This window comes from Leptonychotes weddellii, chromosome 3 (genome assembly GCF_054177405.1).
Source record: "Leptonychotes weddellii isolate Sample4059 chromosome 3, ASM5417740v2, whole genome shotgun sequence".
NCBI lineage: Eukaryota > Metazoa > Chordata > Mammalia > Carnivora > Phocidae > Leptonychotes > Leptonychotes weddellii.
Window position 1 is genome coordinate 104,088,141 of NC_138371.1, and position 17,013 is coordinate 104,105,153.

The 17,013-nt window shown below is 35.1% G+C and overlaps 1 protein-coding gene across 13 annotated transcripts in view; it reads right to left on the reverse strand.

Annotated features, from left to right (window-relative positions):
* ZDHHC20 (zDHHC palmitoyltransferase 20) overlaps positions 1-17,013 on the reverse strand; it is an 80,484-nt gene that overhangs the window by 41,691 nt on the left and 21,780 nt on the right. For all 13 annotated transcript variants that reach the window (XR_014143943.1, XR_014143947.1, XR_014143946.1 and 10 more), the window contains exons 2-4: positions 12,275-12,301; positions 8,061-8,164; positions 1,750-1,870 (exon numbers count right to left, since the gene is read on the reverse strand). Coding sequence is in view for 8 of the 13 variants with exons in the window: in XM_081815410.1 (XP_081671536.1) it covers positions 1,750-1,870; positions 8,061-8,164; positions 12,275-12,301 (252 nt within the window). In the remaining 5 variants the exon portion in view is untranslated. The remainder of the gene's footprint in view (positions 1-1,749; positions 1,871-8,060; positions 8,165-12,274; positions 12,302-17,013) is intronic.

A 17,013-nucleotide genomic window follows, 5' to 3' on the forward strand; every position in this document is an offset into this window, starting at 1 on the left:
AAAAAAAAAAAAAAAAGATGTTACATCAGTGGCTATTAACTCTTCAGGCCACACATACTGCTCTGAAAATCAGATTATCTTGGTATGAATGGGGTATTTTGAACACTACATGTACCCAAAACTTTGCATACCATCTCAGAATTCATAAATTCTCTGAAGTCTTGGACTTTGGGTTAAGAACATCTAATCTACAGAACTATAAGTAGAAATAATTATTATAAATCAGACTTTTCATAATTCAATATAAAAAAGGATTATTTTATATTAGCTAACCATTTACTGAAAATTTATTATTAATACCAAGATCTACACTAAATGTATATATCTCATTCATGTATCTCATTTAATATTTCCACTAACCCAAAGATGTAGATATTCTTATCTTCATTTTAAAATAAGGAAACAAAGGGGCACCTGGGGGCCTCAGTCGGTTAGGCATCTGACTCTTGATTTTGGCTTAGGTCATGATTTCAGGGTTGTGAGATTGAGCCCACACTGGGCTCCACACCAGGCATGGAGACTGCTTAAGATTCTCTCTCTTGCTCTCCGTCTGCCCCCCACCACTTGCACTCTCTCTCTCAAAAAACAAAACAAAACAAAACCAAAAAACCAATAAAATAAAAAATAAAATAAGGAAACAAGAACTTAGAAAGTTAGTGACTTTCACTACCCTAGTACTGGAAAAGCTTGGGTCTGGTTTGAAATTCATGTTTTTGTTATGTACAGCAATATATTAGTCATGCAAAAAGAATAGTATTAAATGCATGAAAAATTTAAGTCAGCCAAATATCCCCTCCTAAAATCTTGTACAAACTTAGTTACATTCCTTAGCCACGACTTGCACATAACTATACAAAGGTAAAGCTCCTCTTATTTCCTCTCGGAGCTGAACAGCATAGTGAGTTCTAGAGCCAGAGCACCCAGATTTAAATCCATTTTTCTACATATGGCTTCAAACAAGTTATAAACCTCTCTGTGTCTCAGTCTCCTCATCTGTAAAATGAAGACAATAGTATCTACCTCAAAGGGCTGCTGTGAAGTTTAAATGAGTATGTGTAAAGTACAGAATAACTGTTAGCTATTATATTATCCTGTATTTGAACAAAACTCATGAGGTATATAATATAGAACTTAAAACCATTTCCTCTACTTAAGTGACTACACTGGCCACTCATAAATTCATTCGTATTGTAAGACTGTCACCCTGAGAAAAGGAAGGTGCCGCAGGAGTCACCTATGTCAATAGGCAGTGGGAGAGTAGAAATACCAACATCTTTGTAACCAGACAAACCTGAGTTCAAATTTTGGCTCTTTTGTGTATTGGGTTTAAAACTTGACAGGATTCTTCCCCTTTGTGTCTTTTACTCCTCTCCATTCTAAGTTAGCACATTCTTGATTTTTTAAAAAATGACTCCATGATGACACACAATATTCAAATTCAAACCAGAATTTCTAAATGATGGTTTGCTAAGAATAACAAGTGACATTTTTAGCCATGAGGTTGAATTAGAAAAAAAATGCAGAGAGAAGTGAGCCCCTTAAAAAATCTGTATCAATATATGTACAAATGTATGTACATCTGAAATATCACAGAAGATACAGAACATAGGAAAATCTTGTTTTTGCAGATGTTATCTGTAGCAATCACAATATCGATGTAACTGTCAAATCATGCAGATATATCTTGGCAGGATTAACCATATTTTAAAAATTCCTTCGCAAGGAAAGCTTAAGACTGGTTTTTCTTACTCCTTGAAGCTGATGTGGTGTAGATAGGTAAGTCCCTTGCTGCTCTTTTCAAAATTTCTTGTTGTCTTTCTTGGCTGAATTCCTTTTCATAACGTTCCTTTTCAGAACTGGGCAAGTAGAACTATAAAAGGAGAAATAACTATTAATTCTTTTTAATCCCATAAACTATTATGCTCAGAAAAACAAAGTTTCATCCTTTGTTGAAAACACATTTTCTTCTATGAAGGCAAAACTTATTTTCAAATTAAAGAAGTTAAATCAAGTATATTTTAACAAAACTACATACCTTTGACGGATTAAAAAATATTTGCCCTCTATACTAGTGATGGGAAAAAATGTTAACTAGAAAATTTTGCATCTTTGTATTTTACAGAAAAAATTAAATACCTCCAACCAAAAAGGGCTTAATATATATACTTTCTATTAGTAAAAATTTTGATGTTTGAAAATTAGTGCCAAGAAAATTTTAATTTTTGGAAGGATGTCCAAGATTCACTGCCTTTGGGTTAAGAGGTTAAATCATAGGCACATGGTCCAGCCATTTTCTGGCCAAATATTTCAGTGAGGTCAACAAGTCATTCTTTTACTACTCTGTTTTAGCTTTTAAAGAGCTAACCAATAGGAATACTTTCTGCAAAATTATTAAGGATTGTCAAAGCAAGCATAGTCTCCTTTTCTCAAAGAGTTAATTCCTCTATGCTATTTCTAGTTTCCATTTCTTAAGTTTTTATTCCCATAGTGTGGCCAGCCTCCAGTTCATTTCTTAAATAGCATTTTCCTTACAAAGGACTTGTTTATAGTTGCTCCTCATGTCATCCCAGCATCTCAAGGACCCTCAGTTTTATGCCTCTAATTTCATGTAAACAAAAGCTTTCAGTTTCTATCAGTCTTTATTTCACAGAATTTCCTTTTAAACTAAAAATGGCTTGAGACTTGTTCTTGATCATGTCTTGTATTTTAACTGTACTGTTCTTCAATTTTTTTCAAGCAAAAGCAAGGTTTTGCTTGAAAAGGCCTAAAGAGTCATGAATGGAGTTTTTATATTCAAGTATTTTGATCTATCTGCTAATTCACTACCAAAACTTTCCATACTCTTGATGCTTCATCATCAGTAATAATAGTATTAGCTTATCAGTGCAGCCTATCCTGTTACAAACAAGGCAACAGTTTGGCATAGTAGTAGAAAGAGCTCTGGGCTGAGGGAACAGTGATACCAAGAGGCTCAGCGAATTTTCTAAGATTGTACAATTATTGGCAGAGCTGATATTAAAATACAAGTCTTTTGAGTTCTACTCTACCATGCTTCCCTCCATATTGCTAATGTAAAATAACTGTTCTTGCTTTTTACAGACTGTTACTATAACCTGACCAAACACCACAGTTTAGGATGTAGAAGAATCTATTTAGATTACCTTTCCTGGTTCCCACAACCAAATCTTAATGGCATAAGAAATCCCCAAATTTACTTCTAAGGCATGAGAAGTTAACACAGACAAATTGAACAGAAAGAGGTCAGAAAAGTTTCCCATAATCTTAAGCTGAGACTTTGGAGGTCACTTATCTAACTTCCCAGGGAGGTAGGAATCTTCAGACGACGTTTCTGAGATCCACTCCCTCGTGAATACTTTCAAGTACTGAAATACTTCCCTACTTTGCAAAATGGCCCATTCTCTTTTGAGAGAATTTTAACTGGTAACTTGTTTGAATTAAAAGTTCTTCCCTGACATGTGTCTCTGAAGCATTCACAGTAGAGTATAAGAATCATTTGGTATGATGATAAATGTATATTTGGATAGGAGATGCTCCAATCAAATTTTACAGTTCCCTTGTAAAATCTGAACAGATTTCCCTGGGCTATCATATTTCTAGCCTGTGGTACTATTCCAGGCCTCAACATTATTAATTTTCCTTAAGGACTAATGTTATAAATTATGAAAAACTTAAAATGAAAATCTCAAGAGACACCAGAATTTTAGATGAGGAATGGAACAAAATTTAAAATGGATTAGACTTTGGAAATTATTACTATACATCTAGTTTTCATTAAAAACTACAAAACAGAATTCAAACTATGAAATGCCATCATCTTAAATTCAGTGTTCAGATGGTTCAATTTAAATATGTATTAGATACCAACTAAGAACTTGGCACTGCGCAGGAATAGGAATCCACAGATGAATAATATGGCCCTTGCCTTCAAAAGTACATTTCTACAGTCCAGTAGGAATGCTGGCCATGTCAATAAAGAAATATAACTTACAAATCAGCATAGTACAATATGTTACCAGGTATGATAAAAATTCCCTTAGGAGGGGGTGGGGACTGTCAATGAAAGACTCTTGGAAGAAGTGGTACCTATGCTGGGTTTTGAGAGATAAACAGGAATCTTCCAGGAAAACAAGGAGGGAAAGAGAATCTTGGTAAAGGGAGCAGCATACAGAAAGCACAAAGATGTGAATATAGCATGGTATAGTCAGGGCAAGACATTACTTGACTATCGAGTTCCAGGAAGAAGCAGTGGAGATGAAGTTAGTAAGATTTTAGTTCATGAAGGGTCTTGTGTACCATGCAAATGAGCATGACCTTTATCTTGTAGCTGATTGGCAACCTCTGTAGGATTACCAGAGAAGTGATGGGGCCATATTTTCTTTTTAAAGATGACACTTAGTGATGGAAGATGCCTGCCAGCTCTTCATATGCTGCCTCCTCACCATTCACTCATTCACGTATTTAGCAATCTGCCTGTTACATACGAGGTCTGAATCTAGGCAGTGGGGATACAGCAATAAGCAACAAAGATTCTTCCTTCAAAAAGCTAACACTTTAGTGAAAGAGATACTTACAAAAGTCTTGGTTTAAGTGACACTTCCTCAGAGATTTCTTTGACCATACTACTTAAGGTAGCTTTTTCCTCTAGTATCTTTCATTGTTATGCTTTAATATATCATCATGTTCTTATTCTAAAGTTATCTAAATTTATCACAATTTATAATTATTTTGTTTGTTTACTTATCTACCATCTGTCTCTCCTTTTAAAATGTAAGGACCATGTCTTTCTTGTTCTTTTTATTCTCAGAGCCTAGCACAGTCTGACAAACAGTAGGTGCCAAGTACTTGCTGACAAAGGATGAAAAAAATACCCATATTGGGCGCCTGGGTGGCTCAGTTGGTTAAGCGACTGCCTTTGGCTCAGGTCATGATCCTGGAGTCCCTGGATCGAGTCCCGCATCGGGCTCCCTGCTCGGCAGGGAGTCTGCTTCTCCCTCTGACCCTCCCCCTTCTCATGTGCTCTCTCTCTCATTCTCTCTCTCTCAAATAAATAAATAAAATCTTTAAAAAAAAAAAAGAAAAAAATACCCATATTTATAACTTAACTTTCCTAAAAATGTAGTGTTTTTGCTATTCAGACTCAACCAATTTCCCTGGGTCTGATTCCCAAGTGTTGCTCTAACCTCTCAGCTCACAGAGTCCTGTTAATACAGTTACTTTAGGAGCGACCTCACAGCTCTGTAACCACTGTAAGCACTGTAACCAGTCAGCACACTGGAAGGTTATTTAGAAAGAGAACCATAAACTCCTGCTCTTTCTTGCTTGTCACCACTGCATCTTAACTTAGCTGGCCCTTGATGATTTAATAATTAACTCATTCAATAGTGAACACCCACTATGTGCTAAATAGTGGGGAAAGGGATGTAGTGCAGGACACCATAAAAATGATCCCTGCCCTCAAAAACGGATAATAAGGTGGTGCATACAAGTCAGTAGGCAATTATGAAACTAGATGGTAAGTTCTATGACGGGGAAGGCAGAGCATGCCATAGCAGGGCCAAGGGACACAGGCCTGAGTATTCAGCTGAACTTCTAGGAATAGGGGAGCATGAAGGATGGAGTGGATGTAAAGGCTTAAGCCCTCGGCTGAATGCTTGGATGCAATATGACAAACAACCACCAAAATAAATAACATTTAAATTGCACTTATTAAGTGCTATGTATCCTTCTGAGCACTTTACATATACTATTTAGTATATATTATTATTACTAACTACATACATTATTAATTTATTCAATACTTGCAACAATCCCATAAGGTATGTACTACTATCACCTTCATTCTACAGGAGAGATCTGAGGTACAGACAGCTAAGGCAAGTCTCCAAGGCCACCCAGCTAGCAAGTAGCAGAGGCAGGAGTTGAACCTGGGCAGTGTGGAGCCAGAGTCTGAGTGCTTCACAACCCTGTACTATACTGCTTCTCAAAAGTATTACCAATTGTTTTTATCCTATTTTTTTAAGGTTTATTTATTTAAGTAATCTCTACACCCAACATGGGGCTTGAATCCATGACCCCAAGATCAAGAATCACATTCTCTTACGACTGAGCCAGCCAGGCACCCCTCTTTTTCTATTTTTTATTTCCTATAACAAGAACTATTTACTTCAATACATGCTATGTTTTCAATAGCCATCATTAGTAGTAAATGATTAAATAAAATTAGCTCCTTTTCAACTCAGAGCTTAAGATATAGATGGCAGTTTGTGGGGCGCCTGTGTGGCTCAGTCGGTTAAGTGACTGATTCTTGGTTTTGGCTCAGGTCATGATCTCAGGGTCATGAGACTAAGCCCCTGTGTCGGGCTCAGTGTTTACTGGGAGTCTGCTTTTCCCGCTTGCACACATGTGCTCTCTCTCTAAAAATAAATCAATCTTAAAAATAAAAAAAAAAGATATGGATGGCATTTTGTAACATAACTTTAAGAGATGACTAATTATTACCAAATGTCTGATGAATATATTTTAAGAAACACTACGTTTGATTGATGATTTCACTACCCCTTAAAACAAAAGCATCCAATGGAAAAAAAAAATGTGCAAAAGACTGTCTGGCATTTTCTACTTAATGCTGAATGTACACACAACATATGATCCAGCAATTCCAATCCGAGGCACCTACCCAAAAGAATTCTTTCTCTCTCTCTATATATGTAAGTATATACATAGGTATATGCTATAGAATGTTTACAGAAGCCCTCCTTATAAGAGCCTTACACTGGAAGCCACCCAAATGCCCCTGCCCATCAACAGCAGAGCAATTAAATTATTATTTATCACAGCTGAATACTAAACAATAATGAGAATGAATGCTCCACAAGTACATGCAACAACATGAATGAATATACAAACAGAATGTTAATGAAAGAAGCCAGAGACACAAACACAAGAGTGTATGATTCCATTTATGTAAAGTGCAAAACTAGGCAAAACAAATTGATGCTATTAGGGGGCAGGACAGTGGGTTTCGTGGCTGGAAGGGAGTATGAGGACGCTTATGAGATGCTGGTAATGTTCTGTTTCTTCAACTTGGTGGTGGTTGCTCAAGGTCTGGTTTGTGAAAATCCATCAGGTATACATTTATATATACTTTTCTGTATATATGTTTTATAAAAAGTTAATTGGAAGTTGATATTATCTTAAACATATGGTCTATAATTTTTAACAAATTTTGATGAATTTTATATGAGTGGAAATAATTATCATCATCATCTAATATTTGATTGCCAACCATGTGGCAGGTACTGTGTTAAAAGCTTTATCTGAATAAATCTCAATCCTCACAAACATCTTACAGAAACAGGCACTATTGTTAGCTCCATTTTCCAATAAGAAAACGGAGGCTCAGAGACATTAAGTAATGTGTTAGAGCAGAAAATCAAACTCAGATAATCCTAACACCAGAGGGTACATTCTTAGCCATCTAGTTATACTAGATTTCAGTCAGCTATGTCAAGGCAAGAGAAACATACTGGTCTTAAAACTTACTCTACATAAATATTTACTCACATTATTTTCCCAGTGGAACCTCAAATTAGAAGAAACACTAGCCATATTAAAGTATAACAAACAACAGCCTAGACAATATGTTTCCCACAATTAAAACTTTCTTTAGTTGCAGCATATTTGTTCAGGCCTGAGAAAATATGTTAAGGTGTCCAAAAATACACTCTACTTTTCTAACTCAATTCTGTCCCCTAAGATTTTTTAGTCCAGTAAAAAAATGTATATCTTTAAGACTATATAGCATGGCAGAAAAATACCAGTATTAAGTAAACTATGATCAATCTTTTAGTGTGCTAAGTCAGTGGGCTGTATCTGAGACCAGGCTGACGACTCACATTCACAATGTGGAGTCACCAAGCAAGTTCATGAACGGAAACAGAACAAATGCATTATGTAATAAAGTTTTAACAAAGGTAACACAGGGAAAATAATTCCATAATTAGCTACAGCATTTGGTAATTTACCAACATTAAATTTACCTCTTTGGAGGGGGAAGCGGGAGATGTGAAAATTGTCATCCAATAGGACCATACAAACATAACAAAGAACAGATGGAAAGCCACAAGGTAAACAACGGCCTTTCCTGGTAAATAAAAACAAATAACATTTCATTGAATCCAGGTGAAAACAGGAAAAAGCATTACATTAAAACACAATATTTAGGGTCAGGAGGCTTAATCCAATAAATACCTTAATCCAAACCTACTGAAGACATCAAATTTATAAACTCCTTTATCTGAATGACCTACCATTACAGATACGAAGAAACATTCAGTTCCCGCATTTAAGGGTTATCAGCCTGGTTTATAAGTAAAGACTTGTAGCCTGAGATGAGATTTGATTTTATTAAACTGCTGAACATTTAAGTTGAAACACCCTCTTCACTCACTGAATTTCAAGCTCTTCCTAAAAATTACATTTTGAATGACTTAAAAATTATTTAAGACAGCTTCCATCACTATGAACATTAAATTCAAGGAATTACAAAGTAATAAAGGAAGTTCCCACCATTGTGGATAATGAGTAATCTGAAAAACTCAGTTCCTGGATTAACCAGAAACATTACACTAAATTTCATTCTCCTTTCAACATAGACTAACGAAAAATTTTTACCCATTTAAAATTTCTGCAATAACTGTTTCACAAGTGGATTAGAATAAACATTCTAACATCTTTATCTCCAAATATTAACTTATCACTGATATAATTTAGGGCTTTTTGTTGTGTTCTACAGTTTTTCTTTTTGAAAGAAGTAGGACTAGTTTCCATAGGAAGCAAGAACTATCTACCAGGTGCTTAACTTTTTCTGTTTGGAATGAGGCACCACAAATCCACTGAAGAAAACAAAGCAGACACAAGCTTCAAAGTTTGAAATTCTACTCATTTTTAAAGTTCAGATCAAATATTACTTCTTCCACATAAGCCTTTTCAATTATTTTTAGAATTCATTACCTCTTCATACTATCCTCCCCCTCTAATCTGCTCAGACTTTAATTAAAGCACTTAATTTGTTTTATTAAAGCTAGTTGCTTAATATTGATGACCTAATACATGAGAAACATTTAAAACAGCATCTGGCACATAATAAATCCTTAATAAATACTGGCCATTTTAAAAAAAGTAATCTCTACACCCAACTGGGGTTCAAACTCACAATCCTGAGATCAAGAGTCACACGCTTTACTGACTGAGCCAGCCAGGCACCCCAATACTGGCTATTATTATTATTACTATCCAAGAATCTTTCCTCTCAAAACCTGGTTCTTTTTGCACGTTCCCTATTTCCATGTTTCCCAAGTTTAAGGAATGATAGAAGTTTTCACTGGTCTGCAAAGAACAATTCAAAGTACTATTCTTCCTTTTGTCTGAGGTTATTTCTCCTTTCACTTTTGGTTTTAAAAAATGTTCTTTTTAAATATAATAATGATAAAAAAAAATTAACAACTCATTGGACCCAGCCTTTTCTTTTGCAATTATACTGGGGCACATATGGTCTAAGAGAACAGAACCATGAGTCCCACAGGAAGCCAGGGCCCAGTAACTCCTCACATCGCACAGCTAATCAGCACAAAGCACCTCAAATTCTAGTTCCTCTCTTTCATTATTTTCACTGCCAGTGTAACAGCTCATAAACTGTTGCTTAACTCATTTGGATCACTGCAAAAGCCGACTGGTCTCCTTCCCTCCAGTCCATCTCAATGGCCAGTGTAAATGTGTTGTTCATAGTTTCGACTCCACCTTGGCTGTGATGTTCCTGGGAAATAGCTCCATGTGCATGACTCATGACTGATGAATGCATTATAAAACACTGGGACTTCCTGCTAACCATATTTGACCACAGCTACTCAAATCACTACTTCTACCTACTGAAAGCCTATTAGAAGGTATATAATGTGTACCCTATTTCTAACCCTCACTGTAGTCCTGGAATGTATTCTTTCAGTTTACAAATGTGAAAACCGAGGTGCAGAGAATTTAATATCCTGCCCAATGTCACTTAGTAAATGATAAAGCCAGGATTCAAACCCATATCTGCTCGATAAAAATCCAAGGTTCTTTTCATTATGTCATACCTAGAAGTCTATTTTCCTCCACTTTACCCATCATCTTAGTAGTCACATCCTATTTCAGAGCCAACATCTGATGCCAAGACAAAAACCTTACCACAACTTCCTTCTATCTTCAAATTTGCTTTCTTTTCATGTCCACTAAAACTGATTATCATCCTCATTGAAAATTTTGGCTTCTCAAAATCTGCATTCTCTACCATCTCTGTTCCCTCCAGGTTGAACCTCATGGTCTACCTAATGGATTCAATATCATTCCTTCATTTGATTTTCCTTTGGAAAAGTATACTGGAGCTCAGTTTCCTACTGTTACATGAACACTGAGGCCATTTACCGAGTTTGCAATATTATCTTCACCTAGCTCACTTCACTTTTTAAAATTTTTGCCTGGCCGCCATATTCAGTCAAGTTTGTCAATCCTCATCTGTATTCTACTGTATAGCTTTGAGATAAATGGTAACCTTGAGGTACTTTAAACTTCTTAATCATATAGTTACTTACAACTAAGGTCAGCATATAAAATATACTCCCAAAATATTTTGAGTATTTCTGCTCTCCATAGATATAAGAACAAAATGGTGTCTGCTTTAAAAAATCTTAACCCTCAGTTAAAAAAAAACAAACAAACTGATATATCTCTTAGCATCATGCCTGGAATGTAATAAGTACTTAACAAATGGAAAATAGCAAACTATAATGTAAAGGATAACAGGAAATACTGCTTTTATATAAATTTGAAATAATGTGATTGTTAATAAGAAAACTTCTGATCACATATACATGCTATAAACCATTAGTTAGAAGTAATAGATAAACAGGGTGCCTGGCTGGCACAGTCAGCTGGTAGGCCGACTCTTGGTTTCAGCTTGGGTTGTTATCTCAGGGTCCTGGAATCAAGCCTTGTGTTAGGTTCTGTGCTCAGCACAGAGTCTGTGTGAGATTCTCTCTCCCTCTCCCTCTGCCTCTCCCACTCGTGCTTTCTCTCTCTCTCTCTAAAGTAAGTAAATAAATCTTAAAAAAAAGAAGTAATAAAGTAAAAGCTTAGTTAACTAAGCAAATTAAATCAAAGCAAAAAAAAAAGCAACCCCAAAATCTGAATCTATAAATCAAAAAGTCTGATTCAAAAATCACCTGTAAATGAATTTAAAAAAACAAAAAGGCAAACAACCTTGTCAAAAGACTCTTTGAAAGACATGGGGAAAATAGCTCCAAGAAATAATTAGATAAGTTAGATGTTCTTTCCTAAGTACTCTTTCAGAAGTTCTCTGCCTTCTGTATCTGTGCTTTCACTATAGAAAAGTTTTGATTTAAAGGAAGAAAATCAAGCCTACCAAGATTGAGTCTATATTTATTCCTCCTCAACCCTGGCTAGAATTGAGAAATCAGATTCAAAGGCAACTTGAGATTTACATGCTTAATGCCTAATTATTTCCAATAAGAATAAATATTTATTAATAATTTCTAACCAACTATTTTGGAAATCCTCTGAATTTTCATATCTCAAATCAAATTTCATTTTTGAAATTTGATCTCAATAGACTTAATATTTTCTTTTAGCTTGGTGAAATTCTGAGCAATTAATTTTTCCCTCTAGGCATTATCTCATTAACTAGTCATTATAAAAAGTAGAATTCCCTTTCAAAATGAACTAGTAACACAATTTACAAATTTACAGTCTGGTTATTTTGTTAAATGTCTGTGAGTAGTAAAGTACTATTTTTAACAAATATATAAACAAGAGAACCATAAATAAAATTTAGACATCACGAAACAAAGTCTGCTCAACCCTAGCTAGAACTGGTATTAAAAATCTTTGAGTCACTACTATCAAGCATTCTGAAGAATATCCAAGGCATAAATATGTACATAAATATATCAAAGAAGTTTGGATACTAGATGCCTTACAAAATAACAGCTACTTCAATTTATATAAATAACACAAATGAAAATATATTGAATAGGAATAAACACAATACTGTATCTCCTTTTAATTACTTAAACTTTAAAAACATATATTTTCTTTCTGAAAACAAAAACACATATAGTCATCACTAAATAAAAACTATGTGGGTCACAATTAGGATACCATAAGTATTCTACTTAAATTGAGACTTAAGGTGCCTTACCGTTTTCTCCATTTCCAGAGAGAGTAACTAGAATAGAAGAAAAATAGTGAATAAATAATACACTTTAAACAATTTGTACATACATTTTATTTCAGATTGACTACTCATCTTAACATCATTTTCACAAAAATAAAATTTAGTTATCAAATGTAAACACTAATGCAAATTCAGGATTGCACCTAAAAAACCCTAAAAACACTAAAATGTTAAACATAAAATTTTTCTTTATCAACACTGCAATCACATTAAAATTTTTTTCAGACTTTTGTTAATTTTAAGTCTATTAATATCGTTATAGTTAGGTTTCCTTTAGCTCTTACTTTATTGACACCTACAGAAAGAATAGGACCCTCCTCTATGGTGCTCATGTCATCAGTCTGTGATGTACCTTACCAAACTTACAAGCTATACTCAAGACAACTTGTGTTTTTCTATAGAAAAAGGTACAGGAACTTATCCTTGTTAATTTTAGAGTGCTTCTGATTCCTAGCCTAAGACCCTGGGGATTGCTATTTATTCTTTCTCTAGAGATAGTCCAATGGCCTCTAGGTCCTGTTAATTCTACTACCTATGACTCTTCAAATCTCTCATCTACTCTCAATTTGTCCCATTGCGTTATTTCAGGCTCTCCTCCAACATAATAGCTTAAAGACTTTCAACTATTGGCTTAACACACCTCACGACCAGCAAATCTGATGGCTGAATAGTCTTCAACACCTCCCAGTCACTTACATAATAAAGTCCAAAATATTCAGGGTAACAACTATAGTCCCTCTGTGATCGACAATCTGTCTACCTCTCCAGTCTGTCATTTGCCCATACCTACCATCTAATTATCCTGAACAAATGGCAGTTTCCTAAATACATCAAGCAGTTTCACAGGTGTTCTGCCTTCCCCTATTCATCCTCCAAGGCCCAGTTTAAATACTGTCACCTCTGTAAAGCTGTCCTGAGTCCCTCTTTAGGCAGAGCAGATACTCCTTTATATCGCCACTGCTCATTTTTCCATCTCTACCATACTACCTCATTTTTTTTTGCAATTACTTAGTAATATGTCTATCTCACCCTACTGTACTGCACAAGTGTGCAATCATGTCTTAGAATAACAACTCTAAAAGTTATTATTAGCTCTATTTTACAGATAAGTAAGCTAAGGCTCAAAATAATTAAATGACTTGCCTAAGATCACAGAACTAGTACATGTAGTGTAGACAGATATCTGAGCTCAAGTCTACTTTGACTTGTATTATTTCCTATAGTGTCTCTCACCTTATTCATTGTTTTAGTTCTAAAGCCTGGCATACAGCAGCAATGCTTCAGCAATGTTTGTTAATCAATAACCATTTTTGACTAAAATCTATTGATAAAACAGAGGAGTACCTGGACACTTCCTTAATAAACTAAAATATATCTACTTCAATCCCCAAACCAGCATAATTTAATGAGAAACACTACAGAAGTAGTCCCACTAAGGTTTAGAAATAAAATAAGCAAGTTCATGATTTTTTTTTTTTAAAAAACTGTTTTAGAGAGGCGTAGGGCTTCTTCTCAACCCATCTCAGGTCAGTCTGGTAGAACACTAGAGTAGTTAGATCCTGGGCTGGTCCCCTCTGGCCTCACAAAGCATTTCCCATTTATGCTAATATACACTAAAAATACAATTTTCAATGCTGTGAAATGATTGGGAAGCACTATACAAGGCACACAATTCTGAGAAATAAATTAGTAGTTTAAAAATGGAAAAGAAGCAAATGTATCACTATTTGCAGATTATAAGACTATATGCCTTTATAGTCAAAGAAAACCAACTGAAAAACTATTATAAACAAGGGGTGGTAGTGGCATACAGAAATCAGTAACCTTCCAGTAAACATGCAATCACTATATAGAAATTATAACTAAAGAAAAGTTTTATTTATAAAGCCACCTAAAAAGATAAAATTCCAGGGACAGACATAATTGAGCAAGATTACACAAGTGCTCCACCCAAGGCCTCCACTGATACCATATGGGGAGAGGTGCATTATCACTGCCCAGGGAGGGTGGAAGTCTACCTACTGCCCAGGACTTCACCTTCTCTGACACCACCCCAGTAGGAAAGTGGGGAGATACAAGAGGTGTGCCTTGTTACAGCTGAGCAAGGGGGAAGTCTAAGCTCATACTCAGCCTCTCCTGGAGAAAGTGGGGACAGAGTGCAGTTTTCCCATCATTTCTGGCTGAAGTAGGGCAGTTACTGCCTAGTTTTGTCTTGCTATAGGTAACCCCTTTCCTGTTTGACTAAAGAAAACCAGCTTTTTTTGTGGCTTTTCATCGGTGCTCATTGGTATTTCCAGGTTGCCTGCTTCTCTAGCACACAGGATAGGATATAAAGAAAACCCAGGGAATTCACCACCATATCATTTCTCAGGTACCAAGGTCCCCAGCTGATCTGCCTTTCTCTGTCCATGTTTCAGAATTGTCTTATGTTTGCTTTATGCATAGTATCTAGGGGTTTTAGTTGTACTTAGCAGGAAAAATAGGAAGAGTATGTATTCACTTGTCCTGGAACTGGAAATTCTAATTAACAAATTGTTTCTTTTTACTGCTGAGTAGTATTCTACTGTATGGAGGCAGCACAACTTGCTTATCCATTCACCAACTGATAAGGCACTTGCTTTCGGTTTTTGGCTATTATGAATACTCCTGTGCAAGCCGTGGGTGGACATATATTTTCATTATTGGGGTAAATATCTAGATATAAGATTGCTGGATCTATGTTTAACTTTATTAGAAACAGCGAAACTTTTCAAAAGTGGTTGTATTGTTTTACATTCCCTACCAAAAATGTATGAGTTACAAGTTGCTCCACATCCTCATCAACATTTGGAACGGTCAATCTTTAAATTTTTAGCTATTCTAAAAAATATATAGTGATATCTCATTGTGATTTTGTATTTCCTTAATGACTAACAATGTTGAGTATCGTTTCACATGCTTATTGGCCATCCCTACACCTCTTCTTTGTGAAGTTGTGTGTTGAAATTGTTGGCTACTTTTTGATCATTATCTCCCTTATTATTGAACTGTGGGTTCTTTATATACTCTGGATATAGTCCTTTAACAAATATATTCTGCAAATATTTCCTTCTAGTCCATATGTTATTTTCTTTGAAGAACAGAAAAATTTAATTTTAATGAAGTCCAATTTATCAATTTTTTCTTTTATGGTTCATGCTTCGTGTTCTTTTTAAGAAATCTTTGCCAACCAAAAGACACAAAGATTTGCTCATATGTTTCCTTCTAGAAGTTTTAGAGGTTTCACATTTAGGTCTGTGATCTATTTTAAAAGCTGATTTTTAAAAATATGGTATAAAGTAAGGGTTGAGATGAATTTTATTGTATATAGATGCCCAGTAGTTCCAATATTGTTAGCTGAAACTCCTTTCTCTACTGAATTGCCTTGGAAGTTTTGACAAAAATTGATTAAAAATTAAACTTGTATGTGTAAGGGTTTATTTCTGAACTCTATTCTGTCCTATTGATGTATATGTCCATTCTTATCCCAATACCACATGACTTGATTACATGTAGCTCATAGTAAATCTTGAAACAAGATAGTGGGAGTCCTCCAACTTGTTCTTTTTCAAAAGTGTTTTGGCTATTTTAGGTCTTTTGCATTTCCATATAAATTCTAAGCTTATCTTACTGATTTCTTAAAAAAAAAAAAAATGCCTGCTGGGATTTTGTTTGGCATTGTGTTGACTCCCTAGATCAGTCTGGAAAGAACTGACATCTTAACAATAATCAGCCTTCCATTCTATGAACACAAGTGTATCTCTTCATTTTAGATTTTATCTCATCAATACACAAAAACTTGTAGGTCTTTTGTTAGATTTATCCCTAAAGTATTTAATTTTTTTTTTAAGATTTTATTTATTTGACAGAGAGAGAGAGACAGCGAGAGAGAGAGAACACAAGCAGAGGGAGGGGCAGAGGAAGAGGGAGAAGCAGACTCCCTACTGGGCAGGGAACCTGATGCAGGGCTCGATCCCAGAACCCTGGGATCATAACCCATAACCCGAGCCGAAGGCAGATGCTTAACAACTGAGCCACCCAGGCGCCCCGTATTTTATGTTTTTCATGTGATTATAGTGTTTTAAAAATTTCAATTTGTAATTCTTGGTAGAAATATAACCCATTTTTATTGATCTTGTATCCTGTGAACTTGCTAATAAATTCAATTACTAGTTTTTAGTAGTGTTTTTGTCTATTCTTGGGGATTTTCTACATAAATGATTTGTCTGTTAATTAACAGTTTTATCCCATTACTATCTATGTATGTGCATACACTTTTTTTTAAGATAAAACACCTTATGAGTTCATAGTAATAATTCAAATTCAAGTTTGCAAAGTTTTTATCATTCATCTTTTAATTGTATCTTTTTTTTTCTTTTTTTAACCACTGAGAATCCTGGTTCTCAAGGACAGAAAGGATGAAGAATTAGAATATCACATTCATTTTTTCTTTTCTTTTTTTTTTTTTACTGCTTCATTATTGGTGTATAGAAATTAACAGATTTTCTTTTTTTTTTTTTATTATGTTATGTTAGTCACCATACAATACATCATTGGTTTTTGATGTGGTGATCCATGATCCATTGTTTTCGTATAACACCCAGCGCTCCATGCAGTACGTGCCCCCCTTAATACCCATCACCGGGCTAACCAATCCCCCCTCCCCTCTAAAACCCTGTTTGTTT